Source organism: Papaver somniferum, unplaced genomic scaffold (assembly GCF_003573695.1).
Source record: "Papaver somniferum cultivar HN1 unplaced genomic scaffold, ASM357369v1 unplaced-scaffold_52, whole genome shotgun sequence".
Classification (NCBI taxonomy): Eukaryota; Viridiplantae; Streptophyta; class Magnoliopsida; order Ranunculales; family Papaveraceae; genus Papaver; species Papaver somniferum.
Genome location: NW_020647860.1, coordinates 548,838 through 570,802, shown reverse-complemented (window position 1 = coordinate 570,802; position 21,965 = coordinate 548,838). Strand labels below are relative to the sequence as shown.

The window sequence follows — 21,965 nt, the reverse complement described above, 5'->3', positions numbered from 1 at the left end:
AGATAGAGCCGTTATGAATGATGGATGGTTAGGATCGGGTGTGAGAGAGGTGTAAAAGAAAAAAGGTCAAACAAATAAATTTACGGAAACGAAAACTCAGTTTCCGTGTAAAATCCCACAAAACTTAGTATCCATATCAACTGCCAAACGAGTACTGAGTTTCCGTAAAGCGGAAATTTACACGGAAACTCAAGGAGGATCAGATATGATCCACTTTTCCAAGTAGGGAAGAGATATTCCTACTCAAATAGGGATACGGGAAACCATAGTGATTGACAAATCGAATTTTTCCCTACATTTGAGGGATAGGGTAGAAAAATGGGACACCATAGTGCTTGGCCTAAGACAACATAAACCTTAGGTGGCCAGCAAACCTTCCTTGACATTGTTGACAACGAACAACTTGCTGTCTAGACACAAAATACTCCTTAGACGGTGAAAAATTTAGCTAGAACAAAATTCAAAGAAAGTTTCAGGTAGGAGCTATTCTTCCATCTTCAAAGAGAGAGGAGTCTTCCGGCAGCCCTGGGACTCTGGCCGATAAAGTAATCTATGGCAGTTTACGTAAATAATAATATAAATTTAGATATTTAAGTACTTCATTCCCCAAAAAGAAATCAAGACTCGAAGCCGACTCAACAAAAACATTTGCTGTGACTATATGTATAAACACTTTACCAGCTAATACATAACGTGTGCATGACCCATTGGCGATCATATCCTTTCGCGGTGTTCATGTATGATATTTTTTAAACGAACAAAAAGCCACCGAATACTGAAAGACTAGTACAGTTTCGCTACAAGCCCTTTCTCATCGGAGTGTCTCTTTCCAATACAACCTATATCTTTTCCCCTTCTTTCTTTCTCTCTCTCTCTCTCTCTCTCTTCTCACACTACTATTTTTTGTGCCCTAGATTTACTCCTCTTTATCTCCTTCGATTGCTCTTCTCTGATCAATTCTAACACCCCCACCAAAAAAAATGGTGAGATTCTTACTTTTAAGTCTCCTTTTTTATTTATTTCTCTTTAGGGTTTTCATGTTTTCAGTCTATTCTTCTTTACTGTTATAATTGTTTATCTTGGTTGATTCGTACTGAAATTGGAGGGATTTGCTGGGCTAGATCTACTAGTTACAGTTTGGTAGTATAGATCTAATTCTGGGTTGTTTGATTTCTTGATCTGTGAATTGGTTGGATGTATTTAATGATCTGTTTGGTTTATTGAGCTTCATATAGGATTACCTACTGGCGATTGAAACGTTTTAGGAGTAGTTGATGTGTTGATTAGAGAACGGAAAATGTTTAGATTATTTGGTAATAGCCGTGGGTTGGGTTTATTCAAGGATGATATCTGTAGTTATAGACTTGAAAAGCTTATCAGTGATGTTGTTATTGATTCTCTTTCGTTGCTATAAAATTTGGGTTTTTGTATTTGTGCGATCTGTGTAAAATAGCTTATAAAATAGCTTATAATCTATAGGTATTACAATTTGCATGCATTTCCAGGCATTTTCAATTGTGGGGCTTCAGCATCTTTTTGTTTGGGTGTCTGTTTTGGTTCTTGGACTATTTGAGCTAGTTTTTTTTTTTTTTTTTGTATATCAACTATAAGTCGGTATTAATTTAGTGTATTTATTTAGAATATGTTTGCTTATTTTGGTTTCTTAAGTTTTGATATACCTGGTTGTTTACATAACATGTATTACTATATTGGAAAATCATTTGAAAATTGTAAAATTTCGACTGAATTCATAGGCAAATGCATCATCTGGATTTAAAGTGCACGATGATTGCAAGCTAAGGTTTCTTGAATTGAAGGCAAAGAGGACATACCGTTTCATAGTTTTCAAGATTGAAGAGAAACTTAAGCAGGTTGTTGTTGAGAAGCTTGGTGAAACAGAAAAAACCTACGAGGATTTCACTGCATCACTTCCTGATAATGAATGTCGTTACTGTGTTTTCGATTTTGACTTCGTAACTGCTGAGAATTGCCAGAAAAGCAGGATTTTCTTCATTGCTTGGTAATACTTCTTACGTTATGATGGTTAACTTGTTTTCTTGTATAGTTTTATACCCTGGATGAATCCGTTATATAATAATCTTGTTCTTCAATGAGTGAAGGTCTCCTGATACATCAAGGGTCAGAAACAAGATGATTTATGCCAGCACAAAGGACAGCTTCAAGAGAGAATTAGACGGTATCCAGGTAGAGTTACAGGCGACTGACCCAACCGAGATGGATCTCGATGTCATCAAAAGCCGTTGCACTTGAGTTGTTTCATCAACAGCGTCCTTGGATTGGAGATTTACTCCATAAAATTCTACTTATACCTAAGTGATATGTTTATAGTTTGTGAGACTGTAAACCTGGATCCAGATATAATATTGGCTTGTTATTCAAGTTTTTTTCTCTGCAGTCTGTCATCTTTTTACCAGAATTTAATCAGTGATTCAAGTATATCGTGTGATTGTTATTTGTGAAAAACATATATGTGATGGGGGTTGCATGTAGTCTCATTTGACGAGCTATAAATGTAACAGTTATTTGGGGGTGTTTGACAGTACCTTCAGTTGTTTCATGACAACTTGGGAATGAATGTTGAGCCCCCCTTTTTTAATCGTTTTCTTGGTTTGAGAATCTCTTAATCTATTTTAGCTGTGACAAATGGTTGTTGTGTACTAAGATACTATCTGTCGTTTCATTGTAATGGATTCCACTCGTTGCTCCTCTAATGAGGTTTGAGTTTTCTGGGGAGAGTATATGATTTTTCCTTTCCCTCTTGCACTGTTTGATGCATAACCTGGTCAATGGTAGAGCCTATTAGTTGGGAACTTTCTGCATGAAACTCTGAGAAGCGAAGGGAAAACGATCCTGAATCATAAGGTCTGGTTAATTATGCTTGACTGAATAAATCACTTGGGATGATAAGAAATTTGAAACCAATTTTGGAGTCTGAACTTATCGCAAAGAATATAAAAAATTTATCGCAAAGAATATAAAAAATTGGTGTAATCAGTAATCCAGTGACATGGTTAGAATGGCATCAATGAATTTGAAGCTAATTTCTGTATAGCATATTCCTTTTATAAAGATCTACCTTCCTACAAAAATAAACGCTAATCCGGACGTATAAGCCTCCATCTACCTTTCCAATTTCAATCGTTGAAAATTAACTGTTGAAATTAGAACTTATAGATGGTGCGGTTCCGTTTCTCAGATGACGCTCATTTTTTGTTGGGAGGTAGATCTTTATAAGACGAATATGTGATAAGAATATTAACTTAGAATTCATTGTCATATGAAAAATGACGCCAAAATGTTAATCAAATGCCATTCTAACCATGTCATCGGATCTTTTCCCAACAGGGAACCAAAAACTATAAAACATCTCTTCTTTGAGTATTGTTTTGCTAAGTCTATTTGGTGCTCGTTTCCTACCCCTACCATATGCAAATCTAGTAATGCTTTTAATCTTTTAAGGGCAACTATGCTATTTGGATTTCTTCAAATAACAACAATTAAATGTGGTCCAATACGGAAAGAAAGATGTAACGCTTTATTGACAAATCTGGAACTAGCTTGAAAGTTACCTTAGTTGTTTTGAAGTTTCTTTGTGAGATAGAACACCTAAATCCATACATAGGAACAACATCTAGGTTACTAGGATTATGCAAAATAACAGAAAGAAAAATCAGAAATGGACCAAATTACCATTAACTTGTGTAATGCTAAATTTTGATGCATCTTGGATAGAGTCTAACTGTGGCTTTGGTCTCCTTGTGATGAATGACATAGGTGATAGGTACTTGCAGCTGTGCTACAACAACACTAAGCGATGCTACAAATTCATAAGAAGTAGAGAAGTTTTTTTTTTAACAGAACAACCAACATTTTATTACACAGGAACAGAAGTTACATCACTAGTTATGTGAGAAATTAACAACTCAGGTGGATGAGAGTGAGACCACCATTCCCCACACGAATTATTTTTTCCAGCAGCTTTAGCTAGAGCATCAACTGCTTTGTTACATTCTCCATAAACAAAGACACAAGACCAAACTGCATTAATGTTACATATGTTTACACATTTCTCAAGTATAGGAACACTCTGCCAGGGAGGAAGAGTAGAGTGATTCTTTACATAAGAACTAATATTAACATTATCAGTTTCAAAGATAACCTCAGACCAACCGTAAGTATTCTCCATATGCATAGCTTCTAGCAAAGCCCATGCTTCCGCCTGGTGAACATGAATAGCTCTTTTCATAAGTCTTTTTCCAACCACATATTCTCCTGCATGATTTCTTACTATTATATCAATTCCAGCAAGTAAAGTATGAGTACTAAAAGAAGAATCAATATTGATTTTCAACACATTCTGAGGAGGAGGAATACAGATTTTATGTGCAGAATTTCTAACTCTAACAGACCTATTAACATTATCAGAGTCAATGCTTAAATGATGATAATGCATATAGGAATTAACCTGACAGATGATAGTGTCTAAATTAGGTCTAATACCACCAAAAATGATCCTACATCTATGTTTCCAAATGGAATGCATGATGCAAGTGTTAGAGCACTGCTCGGTCGAACTCGCATGCGTTGCTATCTCAAGCATGTTTGTCAATGTTAGTGATCAAAACTATAAGTCTTGATTTCTTGCCTATTTATAGATGTCTCGGACTAGGACATAGATTGTGTATTTGAGTTTAGTTTTCACGGCGTTCATCATTTGAAGACGAAGAACTACTAAGGGGAGCTTGTGGAACTTCATCGACAAAAGGTATATGGAGACTTAAACTCATCTATCACTTGGAAAGTCTATTTCTACTCTATCTCCTATATTGAGACATAAGTCGTATTATGATATAGTTTTCTATATACACATTTGAGATTTCGAGCTGAGTTTAAATCGCTTACATATTTCTCGAAATATATGTTGGCAAGCTTTCGCTTCGACCAAGTTCATCTTATATCATGTGAAAATTTCCGAGTAACATCTTACATGGTTTGTGTGATACAATCATTTGGTGTTGTCTTGGAATGTTTCGTTATGATTATTTCAATAACTTGAAAATTTCTTTCATGCTAATAGTGTGTGAAAACGACTATTGTCATCCTCTAAGAAAGTTTCAATGATTGAAATAAGAGTTTAGAACACTTAACCATTATTGGATATGTCATGTTGTGCACTCTTGTATATATGTAATCCATGTCCGGGAACCATAGTATACGCACCCGTTTGCGCACCTATTGGTTTGAGAAATCCGGGAACATAAATATGCGTACCAGTTTGCGTACTGGCGTACAGGTTCATGTTCGAGAATTTCTGATGGGATTGAAGTTCGCGTTCCCGTTTTCGTACTGGCGTAACTCAATCTTAGTCCGGGTATTTCAAGTATGGGTACCCGTTTGCATACTTGAAGGTTAAAATTCTAAAATCGGTTTTAAATATGAACATAAACAATTATATAATAAGGAATGCAATCTTTGCAAATCGTGGCTATAATGTTCATGATTTATTCGAGTGAATCAAACCGATTTTGCTTCAATTGTGTTCTTGTATAATTCTATGAGAATATATCAATTGAACAACTCTGTAACTAGTTTCATTTGACTCATTTGAACTAGTTATGATTAAGATGAATAAGGTTGATATGAGAGTAATCATATGGCTAACATCGGTTAACTATTTGTGAACCAACATGGTGTACATGTTTAGGTACGGTTACATAAACCTAAATGAGGGTATAATTCATTTGTGTGTAAAAAGCTAAGTTCGATCTAACGGTTGAAAAATATTAGATTGGTTGAATCAGGTTTTCCATCTAACGGTGAATATTGAATACTTTGTTACCAAGGTAACTTGGATGGAAAACCCTGATTTGAAAACTATATAAAGGAGAACTCTAGAAACTGGGAAACCTAATCCCCACACCTCATGTGTGTTACTATTTACATAACTAGAGTCGATTCTCCTTTAACCTTAGGTTTCTATCGAGACCCTGTAGGTTAACGACTTCAAAGACTTCATTGGGATTGTGAAGCCAGACCCAACTATTTTCTTTGTAGTTACGTGTTCTGATCTTTCCCTATTCTATCATATGAAGTACAATTGAAATAATTGACTTGAGATTAATTTCTCCGATAGGCAAGATAAAAGTAATCACAAACATCTTCGTCTCTTCGTTTGTGATTCCACAATATCTTGTTTCGCTAGTCGATTAAGATTATTGTGAGGTGATTGATAATACTAGGCTGTTCTTCGGGAATATAAGTCCGGTTTATCAATTGGTTCATGTTCACCTTGATTTATCGAAATACGGAACAAAAACTCTTGGGTATTTATGTGGGAGACATATTTATTTAATCTATAGACTTTTCTGCGTGAGACAAATTTGTTTATCAAGTCTTCGACTTTGGGTCATAGCAATTCTTAGTTGTGGGTGAGATCAACCGAGGGAATCAAGTGCGTAGTATCCTGCCGGGATCAGAGACGTAAGGAACGCAACTGTACCTTGAGTCAGTGTGAGATTGATTAGGGTTCAATGACAGTCCAATCCGAAGTTAATTGGTAGTATGCTAGAGTCTGTAGCGGCTTAATACAGTGTGGCGTTCAATCTGGACTAGGTCCCAGGGTTTTTCTGCATTTTAGGTTTCCTCGTTAACAAAATTCTGGTGTCTGTGTTATTTCTTTTCCGCATTATATTTTTTTATGTAATTGAAATATTACAGGTTGTGCGTTAAGTTCAATCATTTAGAATATACAACCTTTGGTTGTTGATTTACATTGACTAACACTTCAACATTGGTCTTTGGTACCGTTCAAGTAACTCCTCTTATATTCAATCGGGCTCGCAGATTTCTATTTGTTGATTGAGATTGAATTAAGTGTTAGAGATATTAAGCTCTTTGATATACTTTACTCTAGATTGAGTCTGACTGTCTAGTTGATTCTCTATAAAGTGTATTGGAGTAAGTCCTCTCAGATTGCCAAACGAATTGTTGGGTGTGGTTGTTAGACCCCCGCATTTTCAATTGGTATCAGAGCAGGCAAACACATTAAAGACCTCATAAGTCTGTGTTTGTAGCCATCTGATATGAAAAGAGGTGTTATCTCTATAAACGTACCACCAGTCTTCGATGGCTCAAATTACTTGTGGTGGAATGCGTGCCTTTCTTCAAGCGCGTGATTTTCAATCATGGTTTTACGTAGTTAATGGCTATCATGCTCCCGTTGTGGCAATAGGGAATACAACAGTTCCTAAGGATATTGGTGCATATGACTCTGCATAGATTCTTGCTGTAAAGCAAAACTCTGACGGTTTGAATGCCATCATACATGCCATTACCCCAGATCTTCAGCACCATGTGACTAGTGGACTCGGTCTAAAGATGTTTGGGATATCTTAGAAACCGTATTCGAAGGGAATACCAGTGAAAAGGAATCTAGGCTTCAAAACCTTAATTACGATTGGGAAAACCTTCGTATGGAAGATGAAGATTCATTTGATGAGTTTAATCACAAAGTGTCTGAAATTGTTAATACATCATTTGCATTGGGTAAGACTATTCCTGAAAAGGACATTGTGATGAAAATTCTCAGATCGCTGCCATCTAGATACGATTCTAAGAAGCATGCCATCGTTGAAGGAAATAACCTCGATGCTCTCTCCAGAAACACGCTGGTTGTAAAGCTAAAGATCTTTGATCATGAGCATACATCCAAAATCGGAAAGGATGTTGCCTTCAAGGCACAAAAAAACACTAAATTACTTGACAAAAGTAAAGTGTTTATGTCTCTGAGGATGATCTTTATGAGGCTGATTCATCAGATGAAGATCTTGACAAGTCAGTCTCTTTGATCACAAGACATTTTAGAGATCTCTTATTAAAGAGAAGTAAACATTTTACGAGAGACAAACCTAGGTCACCAGTTAGACCTCACAATCACATTCCTCCTAAAAACAGGGATGTTGACGAGGATGATGACGAGGATATGCCACAATTCTTTAAGTGTAAAGGTTTTGGTCATTTTGCAAATGAGTGTCCAAACCGTAGAAAATACACTGGGAACAAAGGTCTTGCTGCAACTCTTGATGAAATGTCTGATCACTATGATTCTAATGAAGACGAAAGATCAAGTGTTGCAATTCTTGGTGAAGATATTGATTTTGATAATTGTAGCAATAAATACATCAATCTCGATATTCTTCCAGAAGAAGACTCAACCAATTTGGAAGAAAAAATTAACCTTTCTGTTGGAAACTCTCTGTCTGATTTTTCAGGTTCCACTTTGTGTCTAGCAGCTTGCACATCTCGGATGTCTGAATTATCTTATCCATTGACATTCTCTTATTGTTCACTCAAAGGTCACGAACTTTCAAAGTGTTTCAAGTACAAACACAAGATGAGATATGTCAATAAACTTCAACGAAGAGAAAATTTCTAGCAAACAAGCTTAAACTTGTTCAAAAAACCGCTGAGGTATGTAAGATTTTATCCTCTTCAAAGAAGTTGGTTTCCAAAGATAGGTCAAGACCACTAGAGAAAATAGTATGGTCTAAACACTTTGATAGACAGGGTTTTATGAATTTCTTTCAAAAAGGTTATGGTAGACAAATTGTTGTTCACCGCAACATAAATTGTGTTTGTGCATCTTGTCTCATATGCCTGATTAAAAGAGACACGATTGTGCACACCTCAGGCTTTAAGATTTTTTTTTGTTTTGTTTTTCTTATATTTGCTGTGTGTTTTGAGAATTTTGAATTCTTTCATATTGGAAGGGACTTCCTGTTTAATCAATAAAAAGAGGGTTATTCTCGATAATTTTACTCTCTTTAGGGTTGTGATTATGCGTGCGTGAACCTGTGTGGTTAAAGGTTCCGTAACCCTACATTCTTTTTCCTTCTCTGAAACTCTTTTCATCTTAAGACTGCCTGTTGAGTTTAAATTGTGACTTCCTCTCACAAACCCATAGATGTATGGATACTCCAAGCATCATGTGTTCTGATGAAATAGATGTTAATATGATTGTTAAGCCATCAATCATGAAGGAAAAAGAGAAATCTCTGTTACCTCCAACTTTGAAGAGAAAAAGAAGGAATGTGAGGAAGCCAAAAGTTATTCCTTCAAATTCTCAGAAGTTTTCTGGTGTTCTTGAAGAGTTGAATGAAACAAGGAAGGATATTCAGCAAATAAAGGCTTTTGTTTTGAGAACTCTTGAAATTCAGAAGGCCCTGGTTCGACATCTTCAACCTAGAAGGTTTGTTGGAATTGACATCTTTATGTTCCTATGGCTGTTGATGACAAGGAGTTCAGGGACAATAAAGAATTCTTCAGAGGTCTCAATATCTAATAAATCTTCTTATGAGAGTTTATTTCTTGTGTTTTTAGAAGAATAACTAGGGTTTGGAATAGCCATTATTGCGAGTACACATAGCTATGTCCAACGTTTTCATCTTCATGATTTTAGATTTATTTATTTAAATTATAAGCTTTTGGAAGATGATTTTTGCAATTTTAATCTTTATGATTTTATATATTGCAAATTGTTATGGGATATGTTTTTTACGTCTGTGAACCTGTGACTGTCCCATACTTGTTCAAAAGTTATCTCTATTATGTCCGTATGAAAGTATTGATAAAAGATAGAATGAACTTTTGACTTACAAAAGTTAAAGCCTTTTATGTCATTATTTGATGGAAGAAAGGATAAAACTTTTGTTTACAAGGATTATTATGTTTATTCTATGTCATTGTGCAAACAGTGATGGAAAATAGAATGAATCCTTGTGTATTCCGTAGTATTGGTCGGTGATCCACATTTTTGTGCACATACTATGTTGCTTTGTAAGTTTTCTCATGTCGAGCATGACCAATTGAGTTGATCATTTTTGTGGTTGATTCAATTGGGATTTCTGGATACAAATTCATGTTTTCATGTGGTTTGGTTATGTCCAATGAAATCCTTCTTTTCTTGTAAAAGCAAGGTCGCCTTTGTTGTTCTTTTGGGAATGACATCTTATGGGGGAGAGTTCTTTTTCAACTTGTGCTTAATTGCCAAATCTTTGTGTGGAGTACGACTGTGGAATATTATAAGGTTTATCTTGTATCTTTATAAACTCTTTGATGAATGCATTTAGCTTCGGTTTTATGATTGCACCTAAATAAGTTGGTATGCTATTCTCTTTTGTTCATGAAGTATCTCTATGAAAATTTCGTGAGGATCCCACTAGTTTTCATACCTTTGCCAATTTATATTGACAAAAATGAGGAGAATTAATGTGTAGTTTCATACTACAGATACATATGGTTTACGGACCATTATGTAAGGAGGGGTGGGGGTGGTTTTCATGTTGAGATGAAGTATTGACTAAGGGGGAGTGATACATATCACCAAAGTATTGTTGTCAAAGTTGTGATACAATTGAACTTTGATGGTGTGTAATAATACTATGACACTGTATAACAATGATTGAGAGCATTTGTTTTCTCATTGTTATTGCTACGGATCTTCAGAAACTATGATGCTGAGTTGAAAACGTTTAGAATCATGGATTACTTGGAAGTAACGAAGTTTTCGAGTCGTGTTGAAGATGCCAAGGAGATCAAGCATTTGGATGAGAAGCTACAAATTTTTATTTATTTTGTAAACCATATGTATTGATAGGTTTTTCACTAAAATTGACAAAGGGGGAGATTGTTAGAGCACTGCTCGGTCGAACTCGCATGCGTTGCTATCTCAAGCATGTTTGTCAATGTTAGCGATCAAAACTACAAGTCTTGATTTCTAGCAATGTCTCGGACTAGGACATAGATTGTGTAGTTGAGCTTAGTTTTCATGGTGTTCATCATTTGAAGACGAAGAACTACTAAGGGGAGCACGCGGAACTTCATCGGCAAGAGGCATGTGGAGACTTAAACTCATCTATCACTTGGAAAGTCTATTCCTACTCTATCTCCTATATTGAGACATAAGTCGTATTACGATATAGTTTTCTATATATACATTTGGCAAGCTTTCGCTTCGATCAAGTTCATCTTATATCATGTGAAAATTGCCGAGTAACATCTTACATGGTTTGTGTGATACAATCATTTGGTGTTGTCTTGGAATGTTTCGTTATGATTATTTCAATAACTTGAAAATTGCTTTGATGCTAATATTGTGTGAAAACGGATATTGTCATCCTCTAAGAAAGTTTCAATGATTGAAATAAGAGTTTAGAACATTTAACCATTATTTGATACGTCATGTTGTGCACTCTTGTATGCCCGGGAACCATAGTATGCGCACCCGTTTGCTTACCTGTTGGTTTGAGAAATCCGGGAACCTAAGTATGCGTACCCGTTTGCGTACTAGCGTACAGGTTCATTTCCAAGAATTTCTAATGGGATTTGAAGTTCGCGTACCCGTTTGCGTACTGGCGTAACTCAATCTTAGTCCGGGTATTTCAAGTATGCGTACCTGTTTGCATACTTGAAGGTTAAAGTTCTAAAATCGGTTTTAAACTTGAACATAAACATTTATATAATAAGGAATGCAATCTTTGCAAACCGTGGATATAATGTTCATGATTTATTCGAGTGAATCAAACCGATTTTGCTTCAATTGTGTTCTTGTATAATTCTATGAGAGTATAACAATTAAACAACTCTTTAACTAGTTTCATTTGACTCATTTGAACTAGTTATGGTTAAGATGGATAAGGTTCATATAAGAGTAATCATATGGCTAACCTCGGTTAACTATTTGTGAACCAACATGGTTTACACGTTTAGGTACGGTTACATAAACCTAAATAAGGGTACATTTTATTTATGTGTAACAAGCTAAGTTCGATCTAACGGTTAGAAAATATTAGCTTGGTTGAATCAGGTTTTTCATCTAACGGTGAATCTTGAATGCTTTATTACTGTAAGGACCCTCAAGCTCGTCAACCCTATTAGACTAGTCAAGAGACGATTAAGCAGATAATGACTCGATTAATTAGAGGCGAATATTAATTAATAGAAATTAATCTAACAACGATCTAGATACGAAATTAGTACCATGAATAGGTCTCGAAAAGTTATGTGAAGTGGACTACTCGAACGTGTCAATTGGATACCAGATGAAGAAGAAAACATCAGATTTGTATGAAGGGAAAAATAGTCTTTTGAAGACAAACCGACCTGGGCTACCCTTATCCGTTTCGTGGGCGCCTTGATAATTTCTATTTGGTTTTATCCTAAAACGTGTCGAGAGAAACTCATTCTCTCTTATTCTTTTTCTTTCTTCTTCTTCTTCTCCTTCTTTCTTTCTTCTTCTGTTCTCGCCTCTGGCGATTCTAAAAGTATTGATAGATGAAATTTAAGTATGAGATCGTGAGGGTTGAGTAGAGATCAAGGAATATCTGAAGATAACGGTGTTGAATCTTACTGTACCCGTAATTCACAGAGAAAGGTAATTCGAAGATTGAATTTGGGGTTTTTGTTTTAAATGTTTTTCTTTAAGAAATTGAGTTTGTTTTGGGGATTTGTTGTTAATTATGCTAGAAAGGGTTGTATGAAGTTTAATTTGATTTCATAAAAGAATTAGGGTTTTTGTTGTTCTTCCCCAATTAGGAATTAAGGTTCCTATGTTAGAATCATTAGTTGATTATAAAGATGTTGATGTTGCTGGTGGAGATGGAGATTGAATCACTGGTAGTGATGAGGTTGATTTAGTATGGTGATGGTCTTGGCTTAAGGCTGTGGTAGTGTTATTGAACTGGAAGGGGACATGAAGAACTGATATCGGAAGTGACTGGAGTTTGAGCTTAATGGGATTGTTATGGAGAAAATGTTTTTAGATGAATGAGTTAGGGAATTAGGTAAGTATCTTTATGTGTATGTAAGAGTCTGGGTTAGTCTGGATTTGGTTGTGGTGATGTTGTTCTGGTTAGTTGTGTTGGGATGTAGCTGTTGATGCTGATAAAGAAGATAGTAGCTGTAATGAAATGAAATTGCAGGTAGAAATGTTGAAATGAGATGAATTGAAGCTGAACTGAATATGAAGTGTTGCTTGAGAAGATGTGTCGAATGTCTGGCTATGGAATCGATTACATGTCACGATTTATGGAGTTAGATTATAGGCGAAGTCTGAGAGTGTGGTGCTGCGTTGAGTTGCGACTATGATGTTGTTGTTGAATCTGGTGGTGATGAGACTATTGGTTATAAAGTTATATAGGTATTTGTGATGTCGTTGGTGGTACAAATGAAGATGGAATAGGATGATGAGGAAGCTGAGGTTAAGCTTAGATTAGATGAAGTTAGAATTGCAGACGTATTGGTTCAGTGATTAGAGATATGTGAGTACTTAAAATGTATTGCTAGATTATAGAGTTAGTTTTGTATAGTTTACGTTAAATTCTTTTTGAGTTATAAAATTATGTTTTTGAATGAATTAATGTTTTGAATAGAATCAAGTTGGTTATGTTCTTGAGACTTAGACCTGTTAATCATCCCAGTCAGTTTAGATGACTCAGTTTGTTTAGCTAACTCAGTTTATCTGACTGAGTTGAATCGATATTGACATGAGTTGAATCAGTTGACTTGACCTTGACCATTTACCCTGGACGTTGACTGTTACTTAAACCATTTGACCATCAGTGACCGTTAGTTGACCCTATTGGGTCAACACTTGTGTAACGGGCCCGAGTCTAGTGGACTTGGGATTAGTGCCATGTATTCTTAGTTTGATGTTTTGGACCCTTATAGTCTAAATTAACCTTTGGTTCCTTCTACAGAGTTTTAGATAATTATAAGACATATCTAATGGACTATAGAACCAACCTAATTGAATAAGTAAATCTTTAAATGTGCTAAAGATAGATGATGAAAAGGTATAGAACCATAAATGGGGTTAGATCAATTAGATAGTTCACTTAGTCCTTGACTAGAGATTTGTATGAGTTTGTGTTATGAGCCTTTTGGCTAATCTTTAAAGTGCTTGTGTGATTAAAAGTTAATCTGTATTAACAACGAACGATTTAAAGGATGATCAAGTGGATTGAACATCTCGAGGTAGGCGAGGCTTGTCATCAAAAGAGGTGGGAATTGATAACGAACTCTCTTGTATTCATTATTGTTTTATAAATCTATTTACATTGTGAAATTCATGCATATCTTTGTTACTATAGGATATGTGTATGCATGTATTATTTATGTGTAATACACACTAGTTTTCTTTTACATTTTGGGATGAGCTTGGATCTTTAGAACAACTAAAATCTGTGTTTTGGGAGTAATTACTTATCTTCAAAATGTGTTTCTTTCCATTGACTGGAAAGTGATTGCAATCTTTACTTTCTGTTAGCATGAAATGAAGAGAGTTTCCTTTTGATTGGTGTATAGAATGAGTTTCTTCACCACACTTTATACCTAGTTTTCAAGCACTTGTGTAGGGGCGTAAAAGCATCCAATATTAAATAGGCCAGGAGGGTATCCTTAAGTGGTTACTGAGGTGTCCAATATTACCATAGGAGGCGTAAAAGCAGCCTATGGAATACTTTTTCATAGAGGTGACTATTCTGTATGCATGTGTGTTTACTGTTCTTTTAAATTACTTTCAAAAGCTATTATATTATGTTTTGGTGTTTAGAGAGAATGACTTGATATGTAGAGTGTGCGTAGAATGAGGTACTGGTAAGGTACATATCGTGTATGACTTCGAGGCCGGAAAACCTCAGGGGGGATTTAATGATCATTGAAGAATCCGCAATAGTCATGCCTTGCTACTCAGAAGGAAGACGTCGCTCAACTATTATTTATGTTGTGAATGTGTGCCGGTTTATTGGTTGGTAGAACTTTATATTTCAGTATAACTTATTATTTTAACATGCTTAATCTATTTTTACGTGTTTGATCGTTTTTAGCAAAACTTGCATTGTCTTTAAATCATTATAGTGATTACTCGAAAGTTAGTTGTTATTTCTACTGGGCACCCTTCGGGATGATGTGCTCACTCAATTCCCACTTTCAGTTTCAGAGACAGATCAAGATGTGTACGTAGCGATGAAAGCTTCGAGGAGTTGGTTTCGTTAGTTAGCTTCCGCTATGTTTTTTTTTTTTGTGTTTATATTCTATTTGTAAACCAACTCACTACTGAATGTATCACTTGAGAGGAGTTATTGTATTTATTTCAGAGAGGGTTTAGATTCGGATTAATCTTTGTTTAGAACTTCATTCTTAGTGTTTTAAATAGATGTTTTAAATCGTCAGTGCCTCATTTTATAGTTAATCTCTTGAATTAGTCAAGCTGCTAGCTTAGGGGGCGCTATAATGTTGGTATCAGAACTCACTATTAGATCTTATATGGGAAACAATAGATAATAGCCAGTGCAATATAGTGAACTAGAATAGTCTATAACTTGGTTGGGTTTGTGAGACAAATCTTAATCAATAAAAACAATCAAGAACTAAAACTATTTTTGAATTGATTGATTTATTTTTTCAGCATGTTAATTGCTTGCTTCTTGTTCTGTGTGTGTATAAATAAGAAGTAAAAAAATTGTAGATTGAAATCAGTTATGTTTTAGCTAGAAATTTTAATAGAGAATTAGAGATTAATTAGTCTCAATTATTTAACACATAGATAATCTAACACTGGAGAATAGTGAGGTTTGAAATTCTGGCATGTTTGTGTTGTCTTTGTTCGTAGGAAACCATCGTCGGATCTTGCTAACCTGGACAGGCCAACTACAAGCATGGATATCCAAGTCTTACTTAAAGCTTCCACTTGGTTAAGTGAAAATTTTTTATCTACGGTTACTCTAGCTACTGATTGCAAATTACTGGCAGAGACTATCAACAAGGCATGCAATTCTTCTCCGTGGAGCGCAGATAATACCATTCAGAAGACTATCTCAACTCTAGAAAGCTTCCCCAAGCTCAGGTGAAATATATAAACAGGAAATACAATTCTGTTACAGACTACATTGCAAAAGAAGCTAGGCGGAAGAAATTGATCCTCAAGTCCTCACAGCCTCAAGTCCTCACAGTTACAAATTAGAACATCCAAGTCAAATGTTAATTCCAATATATTTGACAGAGATGTTCATGTACATGTAATGCACTTTATTTCTTAATTACTCCCTCCGTCCCACTATTAAGTGACCTAGTTTAAATTTGCACAATTTTTAAGGCAAGCAAGAAAAAGAGTACTTTTAAGCATTTTTTACAATTATACCCTTATGGATAATTACTAGTAAAATTTAGAAATGATTTATCTCTCAATCTACTCCACGGATGTTCCTAAACTTCATACCATTGAAAAACATTTTAAAAACCTACGTAACGTATAAACATGCCTATCAAATTATGCATATTTTTTATAATTAATTAAAAGGATAATTTTAGAAATATCTCCTTATTTAGTGATATAAGTCACTTATTAGTGGGACAAAATCTAAAATCAAATAGGTCACTTAATGGTGGGACGGAGGGAATAATATATTGCCTTTTCCCATTGAAAAAAAACTACAAGCATGGATCATTGTCATCATTGTTATAAAAAACGGTGGTATTTGACTCCATGATCAAAAAGTCATTAAACGGATAGGATTTATCCAGGAGGCTCATCCTGCGGTCACTTGTATCCGGATGGAGTTTTTGGACTCGACGACCACAAATTTTCAGTACAGTTACGCGTATTCTCTCTTATGGATGTGGGTCAACAAATTTCGGCTATCTTTTTTTTTTCTTCAACCCTAATATCCACTGTTTCCCTGTCTGAATTCAGTTCGCTCTTACTTTACTCTCAGTTCTCTTCTCTACGAACTCTAAACCCAGAAAGAAGTAGTTCTTTTGTTTTTTTAGTTTCGATTGTTTCATCTTATTCACCGCAGGGGTTGATGCTGAATCAAAAAGAAGGGTTAATGGTTCTTTGCTTGAAAGAAATTGTGATAACCATCAATATTATTGGAGGAGCAGCCATCGGGGCTTTCTTTTGGAACCCTTTCTTTCGCTAATATCAAATCAAGTGGGATTGCATGAAGCCATCAACTATCTTATCTCTAAATTAGTTTGATGATATAATTTGAGAAGTTGGTAATTGGGATTTTGAATTTTTTAGGTTAAAATCCTCAACTTTTATTGATGGGGAAGATGTGATGTTGACTGTCTCAAATAGGTTAGCGGTACTGCTTCTAAATCTTCTCATTCCCAAATTTTGAGTTTCCTATGGACTAACGTTAGTAAATTAGGTTTGTCTAGGATTCACATATAAAGGTATGCAATTGTTATCGACTTTTTTTCCCCCAGGGGTTTATGCCTTTTCGGTAATATCACGGCTCTCTTGAGGGGTTTATTTCCGCTAATTTTTATTGAATTTTATGTGAATTATTCTTTTTGATTTGGTTGGTTTTAAATAATAGATTATATTTTTTGTTGCAGGTAATTTGGGTGGCAAGGTTGAATCAAAAGGAAAGAAGGAGGAGGAGGTGAACATGTCAAAACCCTAGAATTTTGTATCTGTTAGGTTTATTAAGTTTGAATTCGATCTAAACAGGTGTAATCGGGTTCCAATTATGATAATGAAGATTGAAATCTTAACTTTATGCCAAATCTTTGTTTTTGGAAATGCAGCATACTGATGGAATCAGAGGTATGCCAATGCCAGAGAAATACTAATTTTCTGCTTTTCATTATGCAGGCAAAGTTGGCCAGTTATGTGCATCACCAGGAACAGCAACAACGTACACCATTCCGGTTGTAGGCCAACACGGGTTGCACAACCAAAGTAAGGCTAATCATAGCAATAGATAAATTTATAAGGTTAACATCAAACTTAATTTTGATTCTCTTATTTTATGATTCTATTACTTTTCAATTCTCTTCTCTATCTGAAAAAAGCTATTAAGATGTGGAAAATGTAAGGAGAGAGACAATGACTCTCTCAGAAGCCAATTTTGTGAACAATGTTGTGAATTGATTTATTAAGTGGATTTCTCATCGATTCATTATCAATATAGAGTTTGGTATAACCTAATCTTCCATCAAAACAGAACAATATGGTTGTTTTCTTAGCTAACACCTGAAATATTTTCTGAAATGGATACAACAACGCTGCACATATGATTCTAATTTGCCTCTATAAAAAACCTGAACTTGAATATGTGCAATTAAATTAAGTGACCTACATTAGATAAGGTTTCAATACATAAATTTCTTCCCTTTTCACTGCAATGGTGTCTTTTAGTGCATTCCGATTTTTCCTCCCAGTGTTGGATATGTACTACCACATCCTATCATGTAGAGCTATGCAAGTGTTGGTATGTATATTATGTGAGAGTATGTTCATTATATCCAATTCTTAAATAACCATCTGGGTTAAGAGCTATGAAAGTGTTGGTATGTGTATTATGTGACAGTATGTTCATTATATCCAATTCTTAATTTATAGAATGGAAATCAATTATTAAGGTGTTGGATATGTATTTTTATCGGGTATATTGTTTTTCTAAAGTTCTTCCTAAAGTTGGGAAATTCCCCGAGATTTTTAGTAAAATTGATGCTACTTGATTAAAGTTAGGAAATTCTAAAAATTCTCGATTAATTTTTAGTTCATTTCTTCGGATATTGTTGATTCTGTATATGCTCTCCTCAATGAGAGTCTTTTTTGGTGATTTATCTATAGAAACTCAATTTTATTTGAATATATAAAATTAATGATCTTTTGTGTATTGTGTTCTTACTTTGTAATGAATTTTTAGTTTTCTAAATAGACAATGGCGCTGAGTGGGCTGCAGATAGAAGAAATGGCAACTCAAATGCTGAAAGTTAGTCCAATTTTGTCATTCTTTTCGGCCTTGGTAAGATTATTTGTACCGTGTTTTGAATAGTAAATTTACTTGATTTAGATATATGTAACTAATGTGGGTAACTTAAAGGTGCTTTATAAGTTAGTCCATTTTTGTCGTTCATTTCGGCCTTGGTAAGATTGTTTGTACTGCGTTTTTAATAGTAATATTACTTGATTTGGATATCTGTATACTAATGTGAGTAACTTAAAGGTGCTTTATAAATGTGCAGGTCATTCCGTGTATTTTCAGTGTCATTGGTTATCTCGGCTAACGGCTTTCGGAAATATCAAAAAATACACATCTTGCTGGGCCAAGTTGTCTACATAATTGAATGAGGTATGTTTCTCGGTATTAAATAGAAGTGGGGTACTGTCTCTTTTTGAAAATGTTGTTGTTGTAGTAGTTCAGCGCAATCAACATATGGTATTTCAAAGTTAACTTGGTCGAGCTCTGCGTATCGGCGATTGAATCGGAGCTCAACTCGGAGAAAAAATTTCTTCGTTCTTCTCGTTTTCAGCGCAATCAACATTAAATCTCAGGTGAATTGTTGAATCCATACATCAATCATCATGTTTTCTGGGATTAATTGGTATTAATTCAGGTGTTTCATAATGAATACAGGTTCTAAAACATCAACTGGGTTTGCAAAGTCACCTTCAGTGGAAGGAATGAAAATTCCTTCGATTGAACTACCAAATGACTTATTTGAGAAAAGTTTAGATCCATGAAGATTTTCTCTCATTGGTAGATTAAATTTATAGAAAATCAAATTCATAAATGTTGCTATAATCCTTAGAAATCAATGGAAATTAGTTGGAGAATGTAAACTAATACCATTAGGAAGAGGTTTCTTTACAATTAAACTGGATAATGCTACAGATCGTAATTACATCAAATCTCAAACATGAGAAGTTACAGATCAAGTATTGCAAGTAAGCAATTGGGTTTATAATTTCTGACATGTTAGTCAAAGAACATCTAAGGCGTTTGTTTGGGTAAGATTTCCAGGTTTAGGACTTGAATTCTGGAGTGAATCAATTCTCTTTAAGATATGTAAGGAGATTGGTACTCCAATCAAAATTGATACAGCAACAACCAAATGTGATGTTGGGTACCGTGCAAATGTCCTGGTTGAAGTTGATTTTGCTTTTACAATACCTAACAAAGTATGGATAGGAACTAAATATGGTGGTTTCTTTCAAGAAGTCTCCATTCCGGACTGTCCAAAATATTGCAGCACTTGCAGAATGGTAGGACATTTTATCACAGAATGTAGAGTGGAAAAAGCCAAGAGTGCTACAAAGAATTTAGAAGATCTTAATACTCCTCATACTCCTCAACAAATTAAGGATACTTCTTCATCAAATCAGCAGCCTAATTCATCTCCAACAAATAATAAATTTGGAACTGCACCTTTGAAGAAACCTTTTGATATCTGTGACAGATCAGAATGTGAAACTGAAGATTCTGTTACACATATTATTCATGTTACTCCAACTGTTCAAATTGCTCAAGTTAACAAAATTGGTAATACATGAAGATTTAGTCCAATTGAATGTGTACAAGAAGAAAATATTCTTGAACATACAGTAGATGAAGTGGAAGCTGATATTCTAGAAACTCCCAAAGTATTAGAGGTTCTGAAAGATAATGTTATACGAGACAATTCAGTCAAATATATAGATGGTAAAACAGGGAAGGTCTCAGATGAGACTATCAAGGTTACTTCATGGTCTAAAGTGGTTGAAAATAAGGTTATTAACTCTTCTCCTTCTACTTCTCAAAATTCACCAGGTGCAGTAAAAGGTGGTAATCCAGTTGCTGCCAATAATAAGTACAATTTTAGAAAAAATCAGGCTAAAGGAGGAACCAAAAATCCTCAACCACCTAAATGAAGATAATATATTAGAATTTCCGGGGCCTGATGATACTTATGGCCCAGGATAAATTAAGGTTTGTGGTTAATCAATTTAGTCCATCCCTTATTTGGATTGCAGAACCAATTGTTTTTGTAGTGCTTCATTTTGTAGTAAGATGAATCTTCCTGGAATGCAAAGCATGGTGATTCATAATTCCACTTCATCAACAAAAAGTAACTTATGGTTATTTTGGAATACTTCTTTAGCAACTCCTCAAGTTATTTCAATATCAAGTCAAATGATAACAATTATCATTGGTGATGTATTAGTATCTGGTGTTCATGCTCATGTCAAAAAAAATCAAAGGACGTTTTTATGGTCAGAAATCGAAATTATTAGTGAATTTAAGAAGCCATGGATTGTGTTAGGTGATTTTAATGCAATTGCTTCACCTGAGGAAAAATTTGGAGGTAAAGCTCCAAATAGAAATTCAATGTTAGACTTTACTCATTGTCTTAATCCATGTGAATTACTAAAAGCACCTAAGACAGGTCAACAATTCTCTTGGTCTAACTGTCAACAAGGAAACGAAAGAATCTTATGCACTTTAGATAGAGTTGTTTTCAATTCCTTATGGTTACAAAAATATGGAGATTTGGGTTATAAAGTTGGATTAAGAATTGTATCAGATCATGCACCTTTGTTGGGAGGTTGTGCTAGCATACCTAAACCAAAAAGTATTCCTTGGAGATTTCAGAAAATATGGATTGAACATCCATCATTTTTGTCAAAAGTAAAGAAAGTTTGGTCAGAACCTATAATTGGAGATCCTTCTTTTATATTTATGCAGAAACTTAAAAGATTAAAAAAATTCTTAAATGAATGGAATTAGAGTGTTTTTGGTAATGTTCATACAAAAATTAAGGAAGCTGAAGAAAAAGTTCAAAGTGCAATGGAGTTATCTAACAAAAATCCTTTTGATGAAAGTGTTATGGCTAAATTGGTTGAAGCTCAGAATGAACATGCTAGTAGAGAAGCACAAGCCAACACTCTTATGAGACTTAAATCCAGGGAAAAGTGGGTTACTGAAGGATCAACAAATACTGGATACTTCCATGCTAAAATGAAGATTAGACAAGCAAGAAATATGATCAGTGAATTAGAAGATAGCAATGGAAATATTATCTGTGATCAATTAAAAATTGCAGATTCTTTAGTTCAACATTTTCAACAAAAATTTGAAGCTCAAGATGTTAATATTACTGAAGAATTACTT

The 21,965-nt window shown here is 34.8% G+C and overlaps 1 protein-coding gene and 1 long non-coding RNA gene across 8 annotated transcripts; both read left to right on the top strand.

The window, feature by feature from the left end:
- Positions 1-789: 789 nt before the first annotated feature.
- On the top strand, positions 790-2,642 carry LOC113343023 (actin-depolymerizing factor 1-like). The gene is made up of 3 exons (XM_026587358.1): positions 790-983; positions 1,755-2,020; positions 2,121-2,642. Exons 1-3 carry the CDS (start codon positions 981-983, stop codon positions 2,269-2,271), a joined length of 420 nt encoding a protein of 139 aa, XP_026443143.1. The 5' UTR covers positions 790-980; the 3' UTR covers positions 2,272-2,642.
- A 14,100-nt stretch (positions 2,643-16,742) lies between these two features.
- Positions 16,743-19,753, top strand: LOC113342988. Of its 7 annotated transcripts, XR_003356962.1 has the most exons (7): positions 16,743-17,008; positions 17,102-17,165; positions 17,422-17,468; positions 17,681-17,767; positions 18,741-18,839; positions 19,060-19,369; positions 19,452-19,753. It is a non-coding gene; the product is annotated as an uncharacterized LOC113342988 (long non-coding RNA). The 7 variants fall into 7 exon arrangements; XR_003356957.1 differs by having other exon boundaries at positions 16,743-17,158; XR_003356958.1 differs by having other exon boundaries at positions 16,743-17,158; positions 17,681-17,802.
- Positions 19,754-21,965: the final 2,212 nt, after the last annotated feature.

What these genes read in the sequence shown, in the direction of transcription:
- LOC113343023 (XM_026587358.1), top strand. An exon ending in AGGATTTTCTTCATTGCTTG is followed by an intron (nt 2,021 to 2,120) that starts GTAATACTTCTT and finishes CAATGAGTGAAG; the next exon opens with GTCTCCTGATACATCAAGGG.